The following is a 24,077-nucleotide window of genomic DNA, read 5'->3' as shown; positions in this document are numbered from 1 at the left end:
GTCCCAGGGCCGTGCGCGTTCACAGCTCTTTTGCGTGACCGCGTACCCCCTCGCAATGAACGCGCACGACAGCGCGTCCCTGCTGATGGTTGTCAGTGTACAGACATGGCTGTCCTGAGTAAAATACCGCACGGCTGCTACGAGATCGGTCATACCTGGAACCCATCGTGTGCGTATTCTGCTGTGGATGTAACCAGGAGTGCTCTGGAGGTCTCCTTCAAAATATACGCCCCTCTTTACCTGGTAGGTTCTGCCGTTAGACCTGCGGTATTGGGACTCGAAGACTTTGGAGCCAAAGTTAGCTAGCTAACCAAGCAATGCTAACTAATTCCGAGAAAAAAAAAAGCCGTAAAAATGAGCTGACATGTAGTAGCCTTCGATCAGGGACTAAGTTTTAGCACTTGCAAAAACATCACACGGGCAATGTGGCCTTTTAAAAACCCAGCGTAGCACACTCAGGATTCACCAGCTATTTAACATTGAAACTGAAAACTTCACCTGACGAGTTAAGCAAACTGACGAGTTGGCATTAACCGGTCTGACCAGTTTGCCCTGTTCTCTTTGCAGCTTTTGATGCACTTTAATCGATTTTAAAACTTTTAAACCATCATCAGTTCAAAGGGGGAAGTAAAACACAATTGAACAACTGTTCTCAAGTTTTCTCATGCAACTATTTGGCAACACCAGCATTGGCTGCCTCTCAACTCTGTGCATTGCAGATAGCAGCAGTTCTAAGGAGAAGGAAGAAGGACTACTATTTAAAAAGGCTTCTTCCTGAGATCCTGTGGTCTACCTCTTTCCTCACTGCCAATGGAGGTCTCTACATTGTTTTCTTCTGCATCCTCAGGTTAGTAGATCCAACAAATGTCACACAGATACACACTGTCAATCACACAGCCTCAGCTGAAATTAAGACCCAGGAGATGCAGGGGTTCCAGAAGCTAAATTTGTGCATCTGTGGATCAGTAGAAATGTTTGTGATTGAAACTAAAGATTGAATGGTTCACAAAGCTACATGAAATAAGCAAAATCATTAAATTCATTCCCTCATTAACCCTTTGAAAAGCTGATGTTAAAAAATATTTTAAATCCTGTTTATTTACATCTATGTTTACAAACTAAAACTCTTCTTTTACACTGTCTTTGTTGGCACATTGCATACCTCGGTGTAACAGTAAGAAACCATTGACAGGAATGTGTATCACAACACCCACTCGTATGCGCATACATACCTGTCCTCAAGATAAACAAGAAAGGGACCCACACAAAAAATATCCATATTGCTACGTCAGTAGAGGTCAAAAACTCCACAGGATACCTTTAATAAAAAAGAGCTACACATTATTAAAAATGTCTTCATAGACAGTCCAAAGCCATATGCATATTTTAAACATGCCATTTGGATGATATTTCCATTTTGATTGAAAAAGGAAAAGAAAGGACGAAGATCTGACCAAAACTTTGCTTGTTTTACAGTAGAAAAAAAACAAAAAAACTGTGAAATAACATTCTACATTTCAAACTTTAGGAAACTTTTGGGAGGGTTCTACTCCTGGTCTGCTGGGTTTGGCTCGGCACTGCCTGCCTCCTATATTGCCATCCTCTTGGAGCGCAAGAGCCGGTGAGATTCCTGTCTGTTTATTTTCACCATATTTGCTTGCTTGTTTTACTCTCTTTCGTGTTCTGAACTAAAGCACATTTACAAGGTACAACACTGCACCAAAATGGCACTTCCTTTTTGGGATCTAATTAAGTTGTTGGATACATCCCAAGTCTCAGGGATGGCCTTGTAAATATTGATTCTGTATTCACTGAGAAACTTTATATCTCACTCTTTCTCTCCCTGGCCAGGAGAGGGCTGCTGACAATATACATGGCGAATCTTGTAAGAGCCGCTCCGTTCATTTAAACACTATTTTTATACATAAAGAGATACGTCTGCTTTTGTATTAGTAACGGTATAAACTTGTTGTCAGGCTACTGAGACTTTGTTCCGCATGGCCGTGACACGAGGCATCGTCAAACCCATCAAACATGGCGAGGTAAGATGAAAGGGGGGTTTGGGTGAGCTAAAAGTGGAGGGAGCTGAATAATGAGGCTTGGGGGCTAAATAACATAACACATAATACAGGAGGGCACCGTCTCTACTCAACGGCTCCTAGGTCTGCTTTAGCTCTCTGTTATCGGGTAGCAGCGCTTCATCAGGACTGGTTAAGTAGCTGTAGAATAATATCAGAATCTACGGCAGTAGATTTCTTCCTTAATTTAACTCCGTCTTATCACAATCATTGATACCGTCAAGAAGACACTACTGTGTAAAACGTGTGTCCAGCTAGTGATTGCCAAACTAACTTTAGTATTCTGTCTGACCAGCCTGAGCGATGAGTTTTTCCTCTCACGTCCCCATCTGGACGTGATTCACTGAGTGCGACTTTTCCCTACTTGTAAATGCTCAGAAGGTTTTCCTTTTTCCTGACATTGTGAAGTGCTGCTCTTCATGATTACAACAAAGCCAACATTCGGTGTGATAAATCAGTCCGTGACACCTGCTGATCTGATTCAGACAGATCCCGATCCTGAGCTCACTTCATGATCATTGTGGTCAGCAAGTGATGGTACAGTAGGCTCGCTCCTTAGATATATGGCCTTAGCACCTTTGCTTGCTTTCCTTGAAGCTTAATATATTTCATAAATGTGGAATAATTTCTTCTGACGTTAGCGGAGGTGCTATTTATTTCGGTCGAGGCAGAGAGCGGGAAAGGCAAATAAAATTTCTGCCTTCAGGTGTGGCTCTCTGTGGTCTCAGTTTTCTTTCACATATTGCTAATCTGAAATGTGTTTGTCCATTTCAAGGGACAAAGACAGATACATATGGATGTGTCACTACAGAATATGAAGCGAGTCAGTATGAGCTGTCAAGAGTTGTATGAATAAACTTGACAGTAGTTTGTGTCCCTTGAAGATTTTATTTATGTCCCCATATCTCTAGGTAGCTTACACCAATATTATATAGCTTCTACATCAACTTAATTTGTACTACATAACTTAATTATCATCTTCTTCACATATGGTTTAACCTCATGTTCAACATGGCTCCAGTGTCAGTAACTATAAATTTATTAAGAAAGGATATTTTTTTAAATAGAAAAAAAATCAGCAGGTAACCATGTCATTACAGATCTCACCAGATGGTACCATGATGGTGTCACATGGCCAGATGTTTATGTTTCATCTCTCGCCCTGATTTCCTCTTTCTGTCTCTGTATCCCATTAGGTGCTCTTGTTCTGCATAACTGCATCACTCTACATGTTCTTCTTCAGGTCAGAGTAGCACAGTAAACAGATTGTTAGAGAGAAATATGGAACATTTCTTGGTTATAAATATCCTTCTCATATTAAGAACAACAGCTGTTTATGGCTTGAGTAAAATTTTGTGTTTTACATTGCAGGAGTAAAGATGGACTCAAAGGCTTTGCATTCTCTGCTTTAAAGTAAGTTGTCCCTGTTCCCACTGTTATCTTGATTTAGATCACTGACAGTTTTTGGTAAAGCTTACAGGGGTTGCAATGCACTTTCTGTCAAAGGTTCATCATTGGGAAAGAAGAGATTCCGACTCATTCTGGCTCAGCAGAACATGTCTGCACAAGGCCCCTTGAGAGGACAGCTGCTATAGAGACCGATGATTCAGAGGCGTCAGCAGAAAGGCCCGGCTCCCGGAGGAAAACTCTGGTAACCTACACCAAGGAACTGCTAGAATCAATGTGAGAGACTACACTCCTTTAAACAAACACTTATGGGTTTGTGCAGAGTAGTGGCCAGTACTTGTTTGACCTGTTTTTTTCTTTTTGTTTCTTTTATAATCCAGATGCAAACGCGGTCCAAGACACAGATGTTGTAAACACAATCAAGACAACTGCATTTCGTATTGTGTTAAAGTAAGACACTTTCTCAATGAAGATACTGTCTTACTAATACATACCATACATACACACTAATACTACATTTCTTTTCTTTCATTGTCCAGGGTTTTGTCAGGATGTTCAGTGTTGGCTACCTGCTTCAGTGTTGTCTAAAAGTGCCCTCAGCTTTCAGGCAGATGTTCTCCAAACCCTCCCGGCTCCCCTCCCTATTCTACAACAAAGAGAACTTTCAGCTAGGAGCATTTCTAGGATCTTTCGTCAGTATCTACAAGGTACTTTGTGGTTGTTTTTTTTTTTTGTTTGTTTTGTGTTTTTTTTTTTCTATGACATGTCTGTTTTTAAACTTTTTTCATGCTGTACTAATTTATTTTTTTTTTTGTTATTCCATTCTTGCTTTTAGGTTTGCAAAAATATTTACAAACAATTGTGCCAATAGTAGTAGACTATATCAACTGTACCATATATATTCCTGTGTTTCCCTTCCCCTTTAAGACTCATTTAATTTATAATGCTCATTCCTTTCTCTTTTTCCTCACATATCTGTCATTATGTTTGCTAACATTTCCCATCGTTTCCTATTGTTGTATTTCTTGGTATGTCATGTGAGTATTATATTGTTAATTTGTTAAAATGCCTCTCTCTGTCACTCAGGGAACAAGCTGCTTGCTGCGCTGGCTGCGTAACATTGATGATGAACTTCATGCACTGATAGCTGGTAAGACAGGAGTTTGGAAACTGTCAAATAAAATCCAGGTGGAGTGATCCTCCTCCGGATTTCGCAACTGTATAAGTTGGTTTACTCTGTTTGACAGTTGTCTCTTTGTCTTTCAAGGGTTCCTGGCTGGTGTCTCAATGTTCTTCTACAAAAGCACGACAATATCCATGTATCTCTTCTCTAAGCTGGTGGAGGTAAAAGAAAATCTCTTTGCAATCAAACAGAAGAAATGTTAATTAAATGGAAATGGTATTAGTTCCTAAGTTAGCAGATTGCCAAAACAACTATAACAGAAATGTGACTTAGATGACGTAACATGTTGCCATACAGTACATGTCTGGTTATCTCAGTTTTGCTAGTTTATTATTAACAGCACATGTAATAATCTCTGTCTTTAGACCATGTACTTCAAGGGCATTGAGGCTGGCCGGTTCCCGTACTTTCCCCATGCGGACACAGTCCTCTATGCCATTTCCACTGCTATCTGTTTCCAAGCTGTAAGTAACACATACACAAACATGCATACCTACGCACATAAAAATGCGTCACACACAATTTTTTTTTTTTTTTTTTTGCTGAGAAAGGATAAAATGTATGACTCATTACTGTTACACAGGCTGTGATGGAAGTGCAGAACCTCAGGCCTTCATACTGGAAGTTCCTGCTGCGTTTAACTAAGGGCAGGTATGATTGTATAGTGTTGAATCTGTCAGTTGTCAAACAATGTTTTGTTTGAGATTCAGTCATAATTACACCATCAAATGCACCTTAGTAAAGACTTTTATCATATAATCTATGATTGTCAATTTCAGTTTGCAATAAATATATTTTTAGTTTTTAGTTTTAAATTACAAATCCAAATCTGTCTTGTTAGATAAATGTCAATAGTCACACTGTTTCTGTCCATGTTAAGGTAGCCTGTTAGTGAGGGTTGTATTTTTCATAACGGTCAAGAGATTATTTTCTGCCTCTTCTCCTAGGTTTGCTCTGATGAACCGACAGTTGCTAGATGTGTTTGGGACTGAAGCCTCCAGGGACTTTAAAGGCTTTGTGCCCAAACTAGACCCTCGTTACACCATGGTGCTTCCACCAGGAGCTGACATCCAACTCGGATGACTTGGGACCAGGCTCTGGGAAGGGCTTTAAGGTTACCTCAACAGGAATTGGACAGTTTGCCTGTTCTTTCTGAGTAACTTTAGGAATTTTTAAAGGTGTTATAACAGCTCAGAAGTGGTGATGTTGTTTTATGAGACGGGATATGCTTTGAAGGATGTAAAAGATCTGTCCAACGCAGAGTGTGATGTTTCACAAGCACAAAGCATAATTTTCTTAAATTGGCATTGAAATTCAATTGACGAGTATATTAATAGAAGTATTTTTAAGCCCTAATGAAACCCTTTATGTACAAAACAAATAATAATGATAATGATGATAATAACAATAATAACAATAATGTAATAATGATTATAAGAAAGCCACCTAAATGATTAATTTATGTTCTGCATTTGGCAGGATCCCATCAATATTTTCTACAAGGTACGGGTAGTAGTAGTTAGGTGGATAGGGTCAGTTCACCCAAATCACAAATGGGGAAAAAGAAACCCCCAAAATTGCTTGATTGGAAAATAAAAATGACCTCAACTTAAGGTGCAACAACATTCCTTTTATCCTTGAATCGTAATGTTTCTTCATTTTGCAAGTTGGTACTGACGGAACTCAGTTCTGTGATTTGGAAGCTTACTTTCATGTCAGAGGATGAAACTCACTAGCCTTTTTGGAACAGGCACAGTGATACCTGATTTTGATTCTGATGCAAGAGGAGAAAGAATGTCTGAATGTGTACTTTTTCAAGAAAATGGCTGCAGCTGATGAGATATATAATTATGTAGCCTTATCAAATATATTCTGTAGTACACAATGGAATATGTATTTAAATTGTGTTCTATGATGTGAAACACAGATGTGGAAAGTCACCTTGTGAATGTGTGTGTTACTAATGTTTTTCCATAACTTAACTGATATTTCAAATGGAGTTGAGCATTGAAAAAAAAATCTCTACTCACACTAGAGTTTTTTAACAGCACTTAACACTAGTGATTTTGACTGAGTGAGTCACCTTTAAAGATACTTAATGGGGTATCAAGAATCAAGGACAGTGCCAAATTTGGAAGGTAATTTTGTGAAAAACATGGTTTGGTGACATATCTGTTTTTACGAGACCTTAATTTACTGTTATTACAGCTCATTAACTGGAAAAAATACCAGTAATTTCACCTTGAAGACACATAAATAATTAACAGTAAATACAGCTAAGGAAACACAGTAAATCAATTTTTTACTAGTAAACCGTATTGAGACTACCATTTTCACCTGTACACAAGAAACCAGGTTATTGGGTGAAGTCAAGTTATGGCAAGAAATCAGACAATGTATTTACAGTGCATGCAGAGCATTAACCTGATTACTTAAAAACCTACATTTACAGTCTGCAGGTTGTCACTAATCACATTTCTCTTTCACTATATATTCAAAAAGAGATTAGTTTATTTTAAATGTATTAAAAGTTGTATGTAAAATGTTAAAAAAAAAAAAAAAAAAAAAAAAAAAAAGTAATATATTAGGCTACAGCCTGAAGAGGCTATTTGATCCCAGCACTTTGAACTGTGCAACCAAACTCATTTAGACTAATTTATTTTCATTTCGGCTTTAGTCCGACTTTGGATTTAATTAGTTGCAAGTAATGATTTTTCTACTACTCCAACCACCCTGCTCTTACAGTTTAACTTTCCCTTTCATCAAAGTCTAGCCACCTCTGTTTTACAGTAAAAGAAATATATGTACTCAATATTTCATGCAAAACCTGTTTAAATGTAGTAAAAAAGAATATAATGAGAGAATAGGCCCTTAAGTTTAGAAATAGCCTTTTAATTTACAAATGTATTACATGAGCTACTGTATGTCATTGTGAAAAACTAAAGAGCCAAGACTTTGAAATACAATGCATAGGACGGTCAAATGACAATGCAATGGAGACAAACTCTGAAGATCCATATAATTCAAAGTCTATATAATTTGCAAATGGTCTTTATGGACGTTATGTTTTCATCTTTATTTGGTGGTTTGTTTATTTGTCAGCAGGATCACTTAAAAAGAACTGAACCGATTTGTACGAAACTTGGTGGAGGGATGGGGCATGGGCCAGGGAGGAACCCATTACATTTTGGTGCGTATCCGGGAATTTTTTTTTATCACTGTTCTTGACATCGCGAGTTCAAGCATTTTTGCCTTAGCAGAGGTATGCACTCGAATGAGTGCCGTCTAGTTTTCAATTTATTCTCTGGAGGAGTTTGGGTGAGAAATTATTTCAATATTTGATATTCATTAATACAGGTCAAACCCAAACACAGGTTGATTTATATGTTGCTTCGAATGAGCTCATAAAATATAAAGATCACTGCATTGACTGTTTGCGTTTTAATGAAGGCTTATTTCAAGGTGAACCCTACTGCTTTAATTCCACATTGATTGAAACATTGTTTACTGAGGAATTTGGTGCCACGTTGAAGCAATTTCCTGAAGGTTACAAGAAATCTGTTTCTGTGAATAAAAAGCGCACAGCTCAATCTGCTTTTGTTTTTGATTTTATTGCTGCTGAGAGATAAGGATGTCTGCTGAAAAGATGATTTGAGTTTTAAACCTTTCATGTTCTTTGAAACTCTGATTCTACTAAATGATAGATAATCACAGTTCCTGAAATAACAGGAACACTGAGTATGTATGTGTTTCATGTAATATTTCAGTGCTCGATGCAAAGTAATGCTATTGCATCTTCAGTTTTTCAAGTGGACGATTCATGGAAACTTCATTCCAGATGTGAAATGATTACATATTATAAGAGTATAAAAATGTTACATTGTCTTGTACAAATTTCCTATTTCTGGCAGTTATTTGAACAGCCAGTTTGTTTACTTCAACTTTTGAATTCAGTTGTTCAACCCAGCTTTAGACACATCTGACCTCCATACCAGAAGCCATGAATGTAAAAAAAAAAAAAATGTGCAAAATTCATGTTTAGACTAAAGTAGAAGGGTTTTAAAAAGTGATATATTAACTAAATCTATTGTGTAGAATTATAATACAACTTTCTGCAAATGTATTTGAGTGATGTTAAAAAAAAAAGTGTATATTAAAATATTTTTTGATTCCAGTGTGTGTGTTGTTTTCTGTGCTGAGTTTGGTCTTGCATAATTTTAATGTTAAGGAAAATTATTCAGTGGTGATCATTACCAAAGAGCAAGTTTAGGCATGTGATCTTCACTCAGGGCAGAGGCTCTGAACCTTGGGTTGATTAAGGATTAATCGGTTATGGGGGAAAGACGCTCATGTCAGTTGCCCTCCGGTCTCTGTTTTTGTTTGTGAAATGTCAAAGTCTTCAGCCTTCACCTGATCATGAAATTTGACGATGCTAAAAACTTCACAATGTGTGTCACTGAATTTGAAGTTTGTCTTATACTTCAATGATTTACTGTAGATGCATTTGTTATCAGGGTTTATGCTAGAAGATAAAGGGAACTATACACCCGCTATCCAGAGCTAGTGGGCTGATTTCCATGGAATTTGCTACGCACGGGTCAGCGGAGGTAAAATCCTGATGTTTTTAAAGACTCCCGGCCTCTTTTCCTACTGGCAGCATCAGGCCAGTATATCTAGTTGTACATAAGAAATCTAATGGGTAGCAACAGCTGTGAACTTTACGGACCAATTTCACGCTCTCCGGAGCACACTTAAATGGCTCTCCATCGCCATCATGCCAGAGTGAACTCCCTCTTGTCTGTCAAAGAATCGCGTTGATGATTTAGAGGGCTGCAATGTGTTTACGGAGGGCAGCGGCGAGCGCACAAAGCTCCGGGTCTACTCCAAATTGGACAAGAAGAAGAAATGCATCACGGCAGCAGGTACATCTGTGTCAAGTAGAAACATGTAACCACTTCTGTTTTGCGAGTTCCCATTCAAAATAAAAGTATGGGACTTACTTCAAATGCTTGATTCATGGACAGAATAGCCTTCTTGACTATTTTGGAGAAATTAGACTCGTTTAAAGAAATTTACAAACACCAAGCAATTTGACTTACAGGTATTTTGTGGTTGAGTGTTGTTGTACAGTGCACTACAAAATCCCAACTTCATGCCTACTCTTGAAAGCTTCCACTAGTTTCCTTTCTGGCTTTTAATAGTGTTTGACCAATCAGGCTGTCACCCTGCCTAAATTATTGTGTTCAAGGTCTCTTGTTGAAGGATACTCATTCATTCAGCTGATCCTGTTAACACATTTTTGAATTTATTTATCACATTTATTTTATTTATTAACGTATTCTTTTTACAGTTGATCTATAAGCCGTCTTGATTTTGGTCTTCTTTTTAACTGGAAGGTAAAAACAGTGAAAAATGTGAACAGGTTTAACACCAAACGTCACCGCCATTGTACACCATGGCTGACTCTGAGGGCGATAATCGATAAGCTTTCTTTGTACATACAAATTCGTGAGGACGACGCTTTACTTTGAAAGATCTAGACAGGAAGTCGTCAATTCCGTAACATCACAGCACGACGGTACGGCTTTCACTCTGGGTCACATAACACTGCCCACGCCAGTAACTAAGAAACTAAATACCTAAGTTACTATAAGAAACGGGTAATTTTAAGAGTAAGACGTGCCTATGGGGGGTAAGAATAAACAGCGAACCAAAGGAAATGTTCGGGTGAGTTCCACTTTCTGTAAATTCACGTTCAATCTTAAAGATTGCTAACCACAAACCCCTGTCACAAGCTAATGTAAACTTCACGTTTACCGCTAGCACGCTACATGTGGCAGTGCTGTCCCAGCTGTTCTATAATCACAACGTTTCTGTCTCACTGACATTACTACTTTTATTGGATTTTCCCATGACCCAATGTTTCTCTCCCGCTGCTAGCCGTCGAGTAGCGGCCGAGCCGCTGAGGTACTGGCCCGGGAAGGTGGTGTCATCCCGGGCTTTGTGGGCTTTGACTCAACGGTCACTTCGGAGCTGAGTTACGTCCCCGCTGTCCACGGCGCGGAAGAGATAGACAACCTGGTAGATGCTGACTTCCGCCTGGTGCTCAGGAAACTCTCGAAGAGGGATGTTGTCACCAGATTGAAAGTAAAATTAAACTTTAACTAACGCAATGGTCTTCGAACGGAAATTGTACTTGCTACCATGCAGACAAAGTTCAAGACAATGTACACAAAAACTATGCAGCATCGATTAAATTTAACACAAAAGTACCATGTCAAATCTTTAAAACGCTTTCTCCCAGTGTGTTTTTGGTTCAGGCGTCTGTATTGGTAATGTGTACTTTTCTCAGGCTGTGCAGGACTTTGGGTCCATGTGTCAGGACCGGGATGCTGAAGAGGTGAAAGGGGTCCTGCCATACTGGCCAAGGATTTACTGCAAAATATCAGTGGTGAGCTGACCACACATTCATGAAATAACTTATTTGTACCAGTGTCATATTATTCTTAACATTCGGGAAATAGTGCATCTTTTACGCTTAAATAAACAAAAATTTACCTATCATAGATTTTCAACTATACCGTCAGTCCTGTCAAATAAGAGGAAAGTACCCCTGTTCTAAAGAACATCTATTAAATTTATGACGGGAGATATCTCTGAACAAGAGGTTACGTAGAACTACACTCAAATTATTGATGGCATTTAAATGGGAATCCTCTGTGTGTGGTTGCTCGCGTTTGTTGTGTGTACATTAGGAGAAATTTGTTTTCATCGATATGTCCGTCAGGATCATGATCGCCGCATCAGGGAGGCTACACAGCAGGCTTTTGAACAGTTGGTGCTGAAAGTGCGTCGCAGCTTGGCCCCCTTTCTTAAGAGCTTGATGGGCCACTGGATTCTGTCCCAGTGTGACACTTACACACCTGCAGCCTCTGCTGCATGCCAGGCCTTCCAGGCTGCTTTCTCACCCACTAAACAGCCTGAGGCTCTCAGCTTCTGCAAGGATGAGATCCTTAATGTAAGTAGTAGTGGTGGCTTTAGGGCAGACAATGGGATTTACGCTGTAATCTAATGATCTTAATTGAACTGTATTAAATATTTGTTGTTTTTATACTGCAGGTACTTCAAGATATTTTGTTAAAGGAAACGGCAGACACACTGAGCGATCCACAGTAAGTTATCAGTCTAGCTCATTATAGCTTCAGTATCCATTCTTCTCATTGTATATGCACCACTATAATATATTCTATCAGCATCTTTGCTGAGGCAGTTGTTCCCTCTGTTCTCTAGAAGTGTGACGGAGGAGGAGAGAGAAGCCAAATATGTGCGTATGCTGACCAGTTCTCTGCTGGGGGTGAAGAGACTACTCTCCCTGCTCCTCCAGAATGACAGGGAGGTCTTGGAGCAAAGACTAGCACATCTTGTTAACTCTGGGAAGTTCTGGAAGTACAGCAAACACAAGACACCACAGGTACTGTCACTGAACAGGACTGCTTTGCTTATAACAGACGGTGGAATGCGTATGCCTTTAACTAAGTAAATCATTAAGTTGTTCACCTCGTATATGCACATAATTAAGTTTTACCCAAATAAAAACAAACACTCTGTGTTTATTCTTAAGCTTGAATTTGATATATTCATGATGAAATCTTTTGTGAATTTTTCATTTTAATAAAAGGTTGTAGTTTGCAAAGATTGATAGGGATAATCGGTGACAACCTCACTGTGAAGAAGCCACCAGGTTCCCCTATAATTCTAAACGTCATTAATGACATTATGTGTGAGGTTTGATAAAGCATCTGAATTTATCTTTGGTGTCCATGTTTTATCCTATAAAAGTCAATTAATTCTTCGTAGTTTATATTTTGTTAACCAATCAATCCCCCACCTACACTTGACTCGGCTATAACGTAAAATAATAAAACTATGTGAGAAGTTCAGTTTAATCTTTTTGTGCTGCCAAATGCCACTTAATATACACGCAATAAGCTGTTGTGAGGAGGATATTTCCCTAATTACCACTATCTATTGATCCACAGGTGCGAGGGGCATTTTTCGAGATGGTGTGCGCTCTGTGTGAGTTCACTCCAGCACTGGTCCAGGCTGAAGCAGCACGACTGTGCCCTGCTGTTTTCCTCAGCATTGATGACACTGATCCTGTGGTGTTGCCTCCTGTGTGGGAAGCTGTTCTTCATGTTGTGTCTAAGATCCCTGTAAGCTTGTGTTTAAAGAATGACCTCTCATATACAGAAATGCTTATGTAATTATATTGTCAGGCGTTTTGTAATTTTGTCTACCCTCTATGGCTATTACAATAGACTCAGTAGGTAAGTAGACGTGTAAATTTTTTTGTTGAGCCAGTTTATAGCTAATGTGTTTCTTATCCTTGATATTTCTGTTTCAATTCCAGGACTGCTGGACACATGTGAATGCCAAAAAGGGTTTCCTACCTAAACTTTGGGCTCTACTAAAAGAGGGTGGCAAGGGCTCGGCTAAAGCACTCCACCCTAATCTAATGCCGCTCCTCAGCAAACTGCCCCAACAGGTCACTGATCCGACCTTGGACTTCTACACCACCTTTTTCACTTCCCTCACACAAGGGTAATTTGTTTTCATGTGTTTTTGTGTATGTATACTTGGGCTGGGAGATAATTCAGTATTATCATTTTTCAAATTTCAAGGTAACTGCATTGTGAAAATTAGTTATTTGAGTTCTTGTTTTACGCGTTTTACAAGTTTTTCCTGATCTATTAGATAACAGTTCATTGCATTAAGGAATGATTTATTCTTTTTATGTGATTTTGCTTACATTTGACATATCATATAAAATAATACCCTTTTTACTTTTAATTAAGAGGTGATAATCCTGTAGCTGTATGCTTGTTTATCTACCAAGGTGCTGAGCTTGAGCAAGAAAATTGCAAAAAGATTAATTCAAAAGACATTCCAGTGTACACAAGGGATGTCTAGATCATTATTTATTAATAGTTGTACATGATTACAAATATGCTAGCGAACAACGCATTACACCTCGCAAAATCCTCAGGCTCGCGCACTGATTTCACATGTAAAATTTCTACCGTATGACACTTTTGTTAGTATTGTGATGTTGATTTCAACCATATCAGAATTCCAATATTACATTGTCTGTCTGTCTTAGCCTTTCTAGTGAGCGTGCAGCGACGAGTCCATCAGAAAGTGCAGTTATAGTGACTTCTGTTGTTGAGTGCTTGAGGTACTGCATACTGCACAATACAGAAAAAGAGGAGGGTCAGAGAAAAATAAGGACCATGCTTATATCACAGCAGGTTGGTTCACACAGTCGCACATACTTTTCCCGTCATGTCAAGTCTACTGACGTCTTTACCTTTCTAACATTGTTGCGTTGTTTGTCTTTTTGTAGCTCCTGCCACAACTAGAAAAGGCTCTCGGAAATCCCACCCTTCAGAATGGTCCTCTCTTCTTTTTGGTTACTGAAATGCTTGTTTCCTGGGAGAAGAGGGCAGGTTTACACAGTGAAGGTGAAACAAATGACAGCAAGGATGTCTTTCAAGGGCTTCTGGAAGACTTCTGGGAGGACCTTGGTCTTCTCTTTGTGCGTTATGTTGACAAGGAGGACGCAGATCCACAGGCTTTGGAAGGGGTAGCTACCTTGCTGCAGGTGAGTTTAGTTTTGGAGAATCTCTGGATCAGACATATTCCCCACTGATATCTCCATATTGGCACTAAGGATACAGCAAATCAATTTTGCTGTCAGAATCATTCATGTCTTAAAAAGTGGCCAAAGCGAAACAGAAAACACAATGCCTAAATAAATCTATTCTCAATTTCTCTTATGTCTCCAGGTGATGCGTTACCCTGAGAGAGTAAGCAGAAAGTACTTCCAGAAGAAGAAATCTGTCAAGATCTGTTTCTCTAAGCCAGAGGACAATGACAAAAATGGAGTTGAGGGGGATGGTGTGGAGAAGCCTGCACAGACAATGTCAGAGCTTGTGAATGAGAAGGCATTTGGATCCCTACAGACCCAGCGTTTTGAGGATGTAGTGTGCCAGCTGGCACAGCTGTGCCTGGTGCATATGAATGAGAAAAACTCAGAGAGACATCTTGTTTTCCTCTCCCTTCTCCTGCGGTCCTTCCACACACCAAGGGTGTTCAGTGTAAGTCATATTTGACAATTACCGATATAAATGTATTTTAGTGTCAGTTTTTATCTTAGTGAGGTGTTCTCTGAGCGTAAGCAGTTCTGGTCACCTAATCTACAGGTTTTTTTACACCCTATGATTTTGTCTTTGTAAGGGCCAAATTTGGGAAAAATATATATTGAATATATATTGAAAGGGGTGAATTCAGTATAAAAACTTGTGGTATGCTTTGAAAATGGTTGGGAGTAATTATAAGTATATGCAGTTTTTATTTAATGGGCTTAAACATGCAAAAACACTGTTGGTCCCTTAAGATTAAATTGTGAAAAGTAAGTTTTAACAGCTCTTAACGTTTTTTTTTTTTAGACATTGGTTGAATTGGATGATAGAGTAACAGAGGCCGGTAAGCAGAGAGATGAACTGAATATGAAAAATCCAGCAATGCAGTTCCTGCTGGAACGGGTGGTGGTGTGGCTGGCTGAGAAGGGGCGCAGCGACACCGAACACCTGGTGGAGATGGTCTTCAGCTCACTCTACTGCTGCAGCCGGCAGGAAACCATCCGCATACTCAACCACATCACCACGGTAACAAAAAATGCAGATGTCATAAGATATGACCTGATTCTGATTCACATCTCTTATGTGCAGCATGATTTTTTTTTTGTTCTTTTGTCGTAGATTCAAATTTAATTGTGCGGTTGTTTCTTTGCCTACATTCATGCTCCTCACTCTGCTTTTTAGATGGAATTACACTGGGGAATTATCCTGCAAATTATACAGGGGGTATGTGTCATTCTGTTTATACAGATTTTAATCAAAATGTATTACCTACCTATACATCAAATTTATACAGTTTTAAATGTCTGCGTAACTCTGCTGTCTGTCCTGTTAGGCATGTGCAGATCCTCAGACTCTTAAGAGCTGTCGTGATTGGCTGAAAGGTTCGGTTCTGGGCGAGCAGCTTCTGGGATTGACTGAGGAGCTGTGCAAGGTGGGACGCTGCTCCCCCAGTTCTGCCTCTTCTACAAGCAGCCACAGTTGGACGCTTATCAGCCTGGTTCTCTCTCAACACCACAACAATGGTGAACAGGAATACACACACCAGAAAATATTATATTTGTCTAGAAAAGTGTATTTTTTGGTTGGACTCCAAATGCACATTTTTTGTGGATTTTAATATCAGTCCTTAAACGATATAATAATTGTTTTGATCTGTTTTACATGCGCAGAGCCTCTGATAGGTGAGGTGTACATGGAGAAAATCTTAGAGAAGCTCCATGCCACTCTGTCTGAGACCAAGAGTCTTTCAGATGCAGGGAACATGGAGCCACTCATCTCCTTCATCTGTGACGTAGCCTCCACCTTCTTCTCCTCTGTACAAGACTGTCTTCTACTACTCTCTGCTGAGGAACTCTTGCTCAGTGTCTTCCAACTCACGGCCCAAGATCAAACACACACTCACCTGTCTGGTAGGTACTCACACAGTGCTCGAAACATAAATACTGTACTTGTCAGGTAAGCAGAGTAACTCATTTGTGTTGATACTGCTTCCAAAGACTCACTTTTAGATAAGCTGAGGAAAGTGTGTGTAGCTGGAGTCCAGTCACTGGTCCAACACTCTGAATATGAGGTCAAGGAAGGTGGTTTCCTGCACAGTGCAGCCGTTTGGGTGAGAAACCAACTACTCACCGTCTCTCTGGACATTAAAAGGTAACAAAAACCATCCTCTTGGAGTTTTTAAAAACCTAGTTTCTTTTTCTTTTTTCAGTTGTCTTTCCTGAAATATGGTCCTTCAACCATATCGTAAGAATCTGTCCCAAGGCTTCGTTGTGGTTCTAGCCAGCTCTTCTTTGTTTTTATGTTTTAGTTTACAAGTTCTAGTTCTGGCTGTGCAGAGCCTAGTGGAGACAATCATCTCTGTCTGCAATCAAGACTCCTCATTCCTCATCCAGTTCTTTACTCTGTTGACGCCTAGCCAGACAGAATGGACAAGAATCAGACAGGCCTTGCCACCTCAGGTGAGTCAGCCAGTACATCATCCTTCCTCAAGCAAAATAACTAATTTTGGCACTATCATACATTGGTTGTGAAGATTCTGCACTCATTAAAACCTCCACATAAAACACTAGACATTCATGCGTTGTTCTTCCCATTTTCACTGTCCTCTGCAGTGGATCAAAACACCATTACTGTCCAGCCGTCATAGAGGAGTTTGTGAAAAACCCTCCATGGACATCTGGAGGTTCAGGGTGCCAAATGGGCTTCCAGCCCACCTATGTGCCTGTGCCCTGTTAGGAAGGGTGGCCAGGACTGTTGCAGCCATTCCTCATTACCAAAAGGAGTCACAATGTCCTTCACAACTGCAGAACCTTACATACACAGGTACACACACACAGTACATTTACTATTTTTATGTAACTTTGTGTTTTTAATGTTTTTATGTGTATCAATCTATGATCCTGTTTAATATGTTTTTATTTGACAGTTTCTGAACTGCTGTATGCACTGCAGTGGTGTAAGGAGGTAGAGTACAGTCCTACTATAGTGTCTGCCTATTACAGCCTGCTTACTGACTGGGGGCTGTCAGAAGGACTCCAAAACCAGCTTCCAATGAAATGCCTGCTGGAGACACTCTACTCAAGGTGAGGTTCACCGGTTGATTTTTGAAAAAGAAGAGTAGATTGGAAGAGTGCTTGGCAGAGTAAGTGGAAACAAACCAAAAAAATGGTATGATTTTCTACATAAACAGAATATTCAGTTGCCTGGATCCATGGAGCCTCTTCAAATGACATGGGTTCGATTACTTAATTGGACTGTACATTATCTGGCAATCAATAAAAATAAAAAAAAACTGATTACAAAAAAGAACGTTAAAGAATTGTAATAAAATATATCAGTTTTGAAGGCAGAAGTCATCAGCACTGATTTTTATGTACGTTTTTTCCCCCTAGGGAATAATTTGAAACAATATCCACTTAATATACTGCCAATTGTATTGTTACCTTACAGATCAGTGGAAGATGGAGGTCTGTGGTCTCTGACTCTAGAAAACTACATCCACACCAACAGCTTGGCAGCCACTTGCAGTGCAACTGTGAGGAACCTTTACAACAGTGTAGACAGGTCAGTCATTTTTATGTTTAAGTAATTTTAAATGCTGTAGATTTCACATTCAAAGCCAATATCGGGCCACGCTTACCACTGTGTTTTATGCTGAAAATTTTCTCTGTTTGATCAGTTTGTTCCCAGTGTCTCAAAGCAAACTGAGCACGCTCCAGGTGCTCTGTCCCACTATGACCATAAATGACAAAGAGACTCTTGTAGCCTTGGCTACTGCTGGAATAATCAACTGGCAAGAGGATGACAGTGAGAATACACACACAAATACACACACAAATGTATATTTGGGCATTTTTGAACTTGAACCAAGCCATAAAATATCTGGGTTGTGTGTCACAGATGTGTATGGATATCTGGTAGTGCTGCTGTGTTGTCTAAAAGCCAGCACAGAAATAGAGGAGGAGGTTGTGCAGGCTGTCCTGGCCACAGTAATGGAGTGGAGGAACAGCAAGGAGGAGTGGTTCCTCTTTGGAAGGTAATGTAGTCACACAAACCACAGAAAAATGTACATAGTGTTTTTTTAGTGTTCATTATATCCCATGAAACACTGTTCTACTAATATACCTACATTTGTCACATCTTTGTCTTTCAGTGACCTGTCGAACGCAACTGCAGAACAGGTGAACCTTACTGTGGAAATGATGCGTTTCCTGTCCTGGCTGCTGGCCTATTGTCCAACAGTTCTTGGCAGCAGCCAGTGGGACTTCTTGCTCTGCTCTATGTTAGCCTGGTTGGAGGTGAGACATAAATCATACATATTGAGCTGTTTTGTGACTTTGAGGTCAGAGGCCAGGGCCAGCCTCCAAGAGTCGGTGAAGATTGAGTTTCCAGGACATTGAAGCAGGGTGGATGCTTGTCATCACTGTGTTTTTCTCTTCTTCTAGTTCTAGCTCATTTAGTCTTGCATAGATTCGCAGCTCCCTAGCGATTGGTCAACTCTGGAGCATAGTCTGGCTGCACCCATTATCATTCTGCTATAGTGGAAAAAAACACAATGCCTTGTTTGTATTTTTTTTAAAACCAATCGCAGTCGTCTAGGGCAGAGCTAAGCCCACTATGCAGTGATGTTGCAAATGGTGGTCTGGTGGGAACTTGTTTTGGTGGAACATTTGCACATGAGGAGGCAATCACTTGTCATTAAAATGGCTAATTCCCCGCAGAGAAAACGCGAAAAAAAACAGTTAAAGACAAATGCCGACTGTGTGATTGCTCGATCCAAATCTTTGTCAAAACTTTCCATTTGCAGTGTGTAGATTGCTAGGTTGGTTGTTGTTGGGATTTTGAAAACTGTAACAGGCACATAGTGGAAGGGAAGGAAAATGTCGCCTGAGACACGCGACCAATGGCAGGCTTATACCCACAGTCTACGTCCGGTAAATCAGACTATAGCTCACTATGCTACTTTGCTGTGTCTAATAAAGAGTAATATTGTTTGGTTAAGTAGTTACTTTTTCCAGGGATTTGTTTTGGTTTTACATTTTCAACAACTACTTATTTGCAGTCACTCATTATCTTCGACTTTGCTTGCTTCCTATCTCAGACTGCCAGCGAGAATGTGAGCAGTCTATGGAACCCATGGGTGCAGCTATTTGTCTGTGAGAATGCTGCACTGATAGTGAAGTTGAATCAGTTCTTTGCATCACCCTCACCTGACATTCTGGCGAAGCTGCCTTCAGAACTGGCAGGTGAATGGACAGAGTTCTTTGTAGAGGGAATCTACAACCTGCTGTTGCCTCTGCCTATCAGCATTACAGGTGCGTGTGGGGATTTTATTTTAGGATGTTTTGACACAATCTCTGGGAAACAAGTCTATTCAGAAAAGGGAAGAACCAAAACTTACCCTTGCTTTTCATTGGTAATAAGGTAGTAGCTATATGAGGAGCGTTTACATCTACACCTACCAGCCACATCATTAAAACCAGTTACTTGTTTTAATGTTGTGGCTGATCTGCGTTTTTGACTATGTTACAAACATGTCAATGTAGTATGCAATGGAGTAAGTGAGTCTGTTTAAATACAGTACGTAACAGTCCTGATTTCATGGGTCATAGTCCTTTTGTCTGTTTGCTGTTGAAATGAAGATGCCTTCACTGAACCGGATGATCCTGTGTTCCCGTTGGCGGTGCTGCAGGCAGTCGGTATGGCTCTGACATATGTGCCTGTGCGGCAGCTAAACCAGAACTCCCTGCCACCACAGTTCATAGCAGACCAGAAGACGAACCTGCCAGAGCCCCTCCAAACGCTCCTCAACACTTTCTGTCCTCTGTTGCTGTTTAAGGCCAGACCTCTGCAAATCACTGTCTACCACCTTTTGGAAAAGTAAGGAATTTGTTTAAGAGTGTGTATCAGTGCAAAAACGTGGGCTTCCTTAAATTGGCAGAAAATAATCTCCAATTTCTGTTACAAATTGCCCTAGTAGTGTGTTAAAATCAAAGTATTACACCTATCTGGATATCTTTAGGGCCCTGAAGGAGGTTTGGAATGATCGATTTAAAACTAAGAAAATGAACATACTTGCTTATTGTCCATACAGGGTCATGCCTCAGTTGCCTGAGTGTGATGGAGAAGGAGACAACAACAAGTCTGATGATGATAGAGATGAACCATGTCTGTAAGTTCAAAGGGGGAGACCATATTTTGTAGCATAGGTTATATTTTTAAATGAATCTTTTTCACACGTTTTGTGTTCAGTTCTCCTCCAGCTTCTCTGATGGCCATCTTGTCAACCTGTGAGGAGCTGTGCGATAATATCCTGGCAAGCGTTCAAGTAGGAGAGTTTGCAGTGGTCCAGCCTCTCAGTGTGGAGTATTCCTGTGTCCTGGGGTACCTGCTGGCCTGGAAGTTGCTCATCACCTTTTTCAAATCCTCACCTTCCCATGTGAGTCATGACAAGTCTTGTGTCAGAGCAACTTCAGTCTTTGCCTCTATGATCAAAGATATTTTATACAATATGGTTGTCTTTTTTTTGACTTAAAGTTTGAGTATATGAAAGTGTATAGAAGCAAACATATTTATGTTTCATGGTGACTCTGTGCTTTGATATCTGAAAAGAGTAGTGTTGATATGAAAGCGTTGTCACAGTATTGACAGCTGTTCTGATGTATCTCTAGCTACGTGCCCATTATGCCCAGTATCTGAAGAGAACCTGCTCCCTTAACAAGCTCCTCCATCACCTCTTTAAACTGATGCCTGAGAACCCCGTCTACCCAGGCCAGGGGGCAGAGACAAAGGAAGCCAAAACCTTGTTTACAGAGAGCCTGTCTCTGGCTGTTGACAGTAAGTACAGCACACACACCGACACAGTTTCTGTACATGGCTGTGAAATGTAAACAAGCTGAGAATTCCCCTCCTGTGTTTATTTTTATTTATTTATTTTTTCAACCCGCAGAAAGTGACAGTGTTGAGTGGGAACTCCCTCACCTGGCGTGCAGTGTATACTACAGCACAGTGCAGGACCTGCCTGCCATGGTGCGGCTGTGGTGGAACAGCCAGGAGAAGAGAGTGAGCGCAGCTGTGGAGAAGTTCACTATTAAATATGTCAGTCCTGTTCTCTCAGCTCAGGAGATCTCATCTGTCCAATCCAGCACTCAAATGTTTGAGAGCATGACTGTAAGTTAGCAATTACATTGCTTCTCTTTGTGTTTCTATAACTACAGCTCTTACTAGTATCAGGTTCCTTAAAATGTCAGATTTAATGAAAGCGGACACATTGTTCATGCTGTGACGAAGGATGGCGGGTTGAGTAGTTTAGTTTATCAAACTTGGTTTTCTCTATACTTATGTTTTTGTTTGAAAAAAATGTAGTCTAAAGAGCTGTAATTTCCAATTATGCAGTTTAATGAAGAACTGAAAATACAGTGGTGAAGTAACTGCAATTTGCTGACTACCGTGAATGCGTTAAAGTTATTTAATATAACTTGCCCAAACTTGCAAATACTGTCATCTTAGCATGTGATACTGCCACTCTCTTGATAACCCCAGCATAACTGATCTCTGAAATTACACAAAGGTTGATAGGCGTAATAATCATTTAAATTGGACAAATCCTTTGGTGCAATACCTGCATCACGTTTGCAGTATACTGTAATGATGTAGCAACAACAGATGCTGTTCATTTGATCCTGGCATTGAATTGTAAAGCAGGTGTCTGAGTATTTGACTGAAAGACCCCCTAGTGGCACAGGCAAACAGTGTATTTTTTTGTTTATTTTATTGCCCTAGGTGAAGGCCCGCTCAGCAGCGCGAGAGGTGATTGCTACCTATTCCGTGGATGACATCTTCATCGAGTTGGTGATTCAACTACCACAGAACTACCCTCTAGGTTCTATCACTGTAGAGAGTGGGAGGCGCGTTGGTGTTGCTGTACAGCAGTGGAGGAACTGGATGCTGCAACTGAGCACCTACCTCACACATCAGGTAGACGCATAAACACACAATGGATATAAATGCAAGAAGCTGGTGTAGTAGGTAGGGACTGTTCTTCAACCTGTAGCCAGATTATATCCCTACCAGTGCAGTTTTCTTGGGCAATTCAGGCCAAGGGGCTGTGAAAATTCTTTCTTTTTCGGGATCAAAAATGACAAAAGAGGATGAAGCAATTCCAAAAAATGTAATTTTGTGTTTTCTGTGTTTAGAATGGCAGTATAATGGAGGGTCTGGCTCTGTGGAAGAACAACGTGGATAAACGTTTTGAGGGAATAGAGGACTGTATGATCTGCTTCTCTGTTATCCATGGCTCCAACTACTCCCTTCCCAAGAAGGCTTGCCGCACCTGCAAAAAGAAATTCCACTCAGCATGTTTGGTGAGTTATATGCGTGCATGTGATCATGTTACATCCAGCAGTGGGGTGTCCAGATCTTCAGTGCCTTTCCTGGATAAATTAAAAGAATTAATTACATCAATAAGCTTTGAGGATTATTTTATCTTTGATCAGTCATCATAATAGAGAGAGAACAATAGCACTTGCAACAAATTGTAGTTTGTCCAGTACAATGATGTTTCATGAGGATTGTCTTATGAGGTATAATACATAAATCCACAGCCCACTACTGGTTATTTCTCATACACTATCTATCTTACATCTCACAAATACAATTAAATGTATGACGACATGTACTTTTAAGTGAACATTGCTTTTTGACATTGTCTTGTTGTGGTTTTTCTCATTTTTCTGCAGTACAAATGGTTCACTTCCAGCAACAAGTCCACCTGTCCACTGTGCAGAGAAACCTTCTTCTAACACACAGTCTGTTGACCATTCTGGTGACATTTCTTCCATCAACCTGGACTGGATCGATTGCGATTACATGCAGAAGGTTGAAACTCATCTATATTAAGGTCTAATTTATTACATTACAAAATGGGTTGAAGTTTTCTCTCAGAGGCTCTCTTTGACTGAAATGGCAGGCGTTGTTTGGTTCAGAAAATTGTGTTTCTTGTTGTAAGTGGAAGTCTCATCCAAAGTACAGTAAAATCAAGCTATACCTACTGTATATTTTGGCAAGTTTTATGTCAATACAAGGTAGTGTGGGTTAACAAGCTATCAACAGTTTGTGTACACCGATGGATTGCTGTACTGTACTGTATATGCGACAGCATCAGTAGCTCCCTGCTAATGTTTTTCTGTCATTAATGAGTTTTAATCTTTATTTAGACTTACCTTCTTACCTTTGAAACGTGTATGTGTGTAGAAGGGGCTGAATAACTAAGTTGGGACAACCGAAGCTGGCCAGGTGCTTTAGTCGTGTATAAGCACCTGTTGAAATGAGTCGTTTTACAAACCAAAAAAACGATGGTCTAAGTAATGCAATGCCCAAGACAGGTTTCACAAATTTTTCCTAATATTTAGGAGCGTAAAGAGATTGTGTCTAATTAGTGACATGCCTTATACCATTGTGACATGGTGGGATCACCAATGAAAAGCAGGAAAGAGAAGAGTTTTTAATTTCAAAATGGCATTGCAAATATCAAAACCTAATGAAATGTGTCTTCCCCTGTGCCTGCATATAGCTGTAAATGATGATAGAAAGTAAATAAAATACAGCTGATCTATATGAATGGATTCAATTGATCTTTGATTCTTGGAGCACAGGTCAAACAAAGAATACACGGAAAAAATGTAAGCCATGTTCCACACAGAAACTGAT

At 39.9% G+C, this 24,077-nt stretch overlaps 2 protein-coding genes across 2 annotated transcripts; both read left to right on the top strand.

The window, feature by feature from the left end:
* The first annotated feature begins 23 nt into the window (after positions 1-23).
* Positions 24-8,690, top strand: tmem135 (transmembrane protein 135). Its single transcript, XM_040151278.1, has 15 exons — positions 24-243; positions 720-847; positions 1,529-1,621; positions 1,852-1,885; positions 1,977-2,042; positions 3,275-3,321; positions 3,450-3,491; positions 3,585-3,761; positions 3,866-3,935; positions 4,025-4,192; positions 4,572-4,635; positions 4,753-4,829; positions 5,034-5,132; positions 5,252-5,319; positions 5,616-8,690. Exons 1-15 carry the CDS (start codon positions 106-108, stop codon positions 5,749-5,751), a joined length of 1,407 nt encoding a protein of 468 aa, XP_040007212.1. The 5' UTR covers positions 24-105; the 3' UTR covers positions 5,752-8,690.
* Positions 8,691-10,215: 1,525 nt separating this feature from the next.
* On the top strand, positions 10,216-23,984 carry ltn1 (listerin E3 ubiquitin protein ligase 1). Its single transcript, XM_040150738.1, has 32 exons — positions 10,216-10,395; positions 10,609-10,815; positions 11,021-11,119; positions 11,456-11,686; positions 11,788-11,840; positions 11,959-12,139; positions 12,708-12,881; positions 13,079-13,269; positions 13,829-13,976; positions 14,072-14,329; positions 14,514-14,825; positions 15,177-15,395; positions 15,552-15,593; positions 15,703-15,892; positions 16,040-16,279; positions 16,367-16,520; positions 16,678-16,828; positions 16,982-17,192; positions 17,296-17,452; positions 17,820-17,933; positions 18,049-18,176; positions 18,270-18,405; positions 18,523-18,667; positions 19,471-19,684; positions 20,012-20,249; positions 20,464-20,541; positions 20,622-20,808; positions 21,041-21,206; positions 21,319-21,539; positions 22,152-22,346; positions 22,565-22,732; positions 23,108-23,984. Exons 1-32 carry the CDS (start codon positions 10,354-10,356, stop codon positions 23,168-23,170), a joined length of 5,313 nt encoding a protein of 1,770 aa, XP_040006672.1. The 5' UTR covers positions 10,216-10,353; the 3' UTR covers positions 23,171-23,984.
* The last annotated feature ends 93 nt before the right edge of the window (positions 23,985-24,077 follow it).

The sequence above is a fragment of the Xiphias gladius genome, chromosome 17, assembly GCF_016859285.1.
Source record: "Xiphias gladius isolate SHS-SW01 ecotype Sanya breed wild chromosome 17, ASM1685928v1, whole genome shotgun sequence".
NCBI classification, from domain to species: domain Eukaryota; kingdom Metazoa; phylum Chordata; class Actinopteri; order Istiophoriformes; family Xiphiidae; genus Xiphias; species Xiphias gladius.
This window is presented reverse-complemented; position numbering and strand designations above follow the sequence as displayed.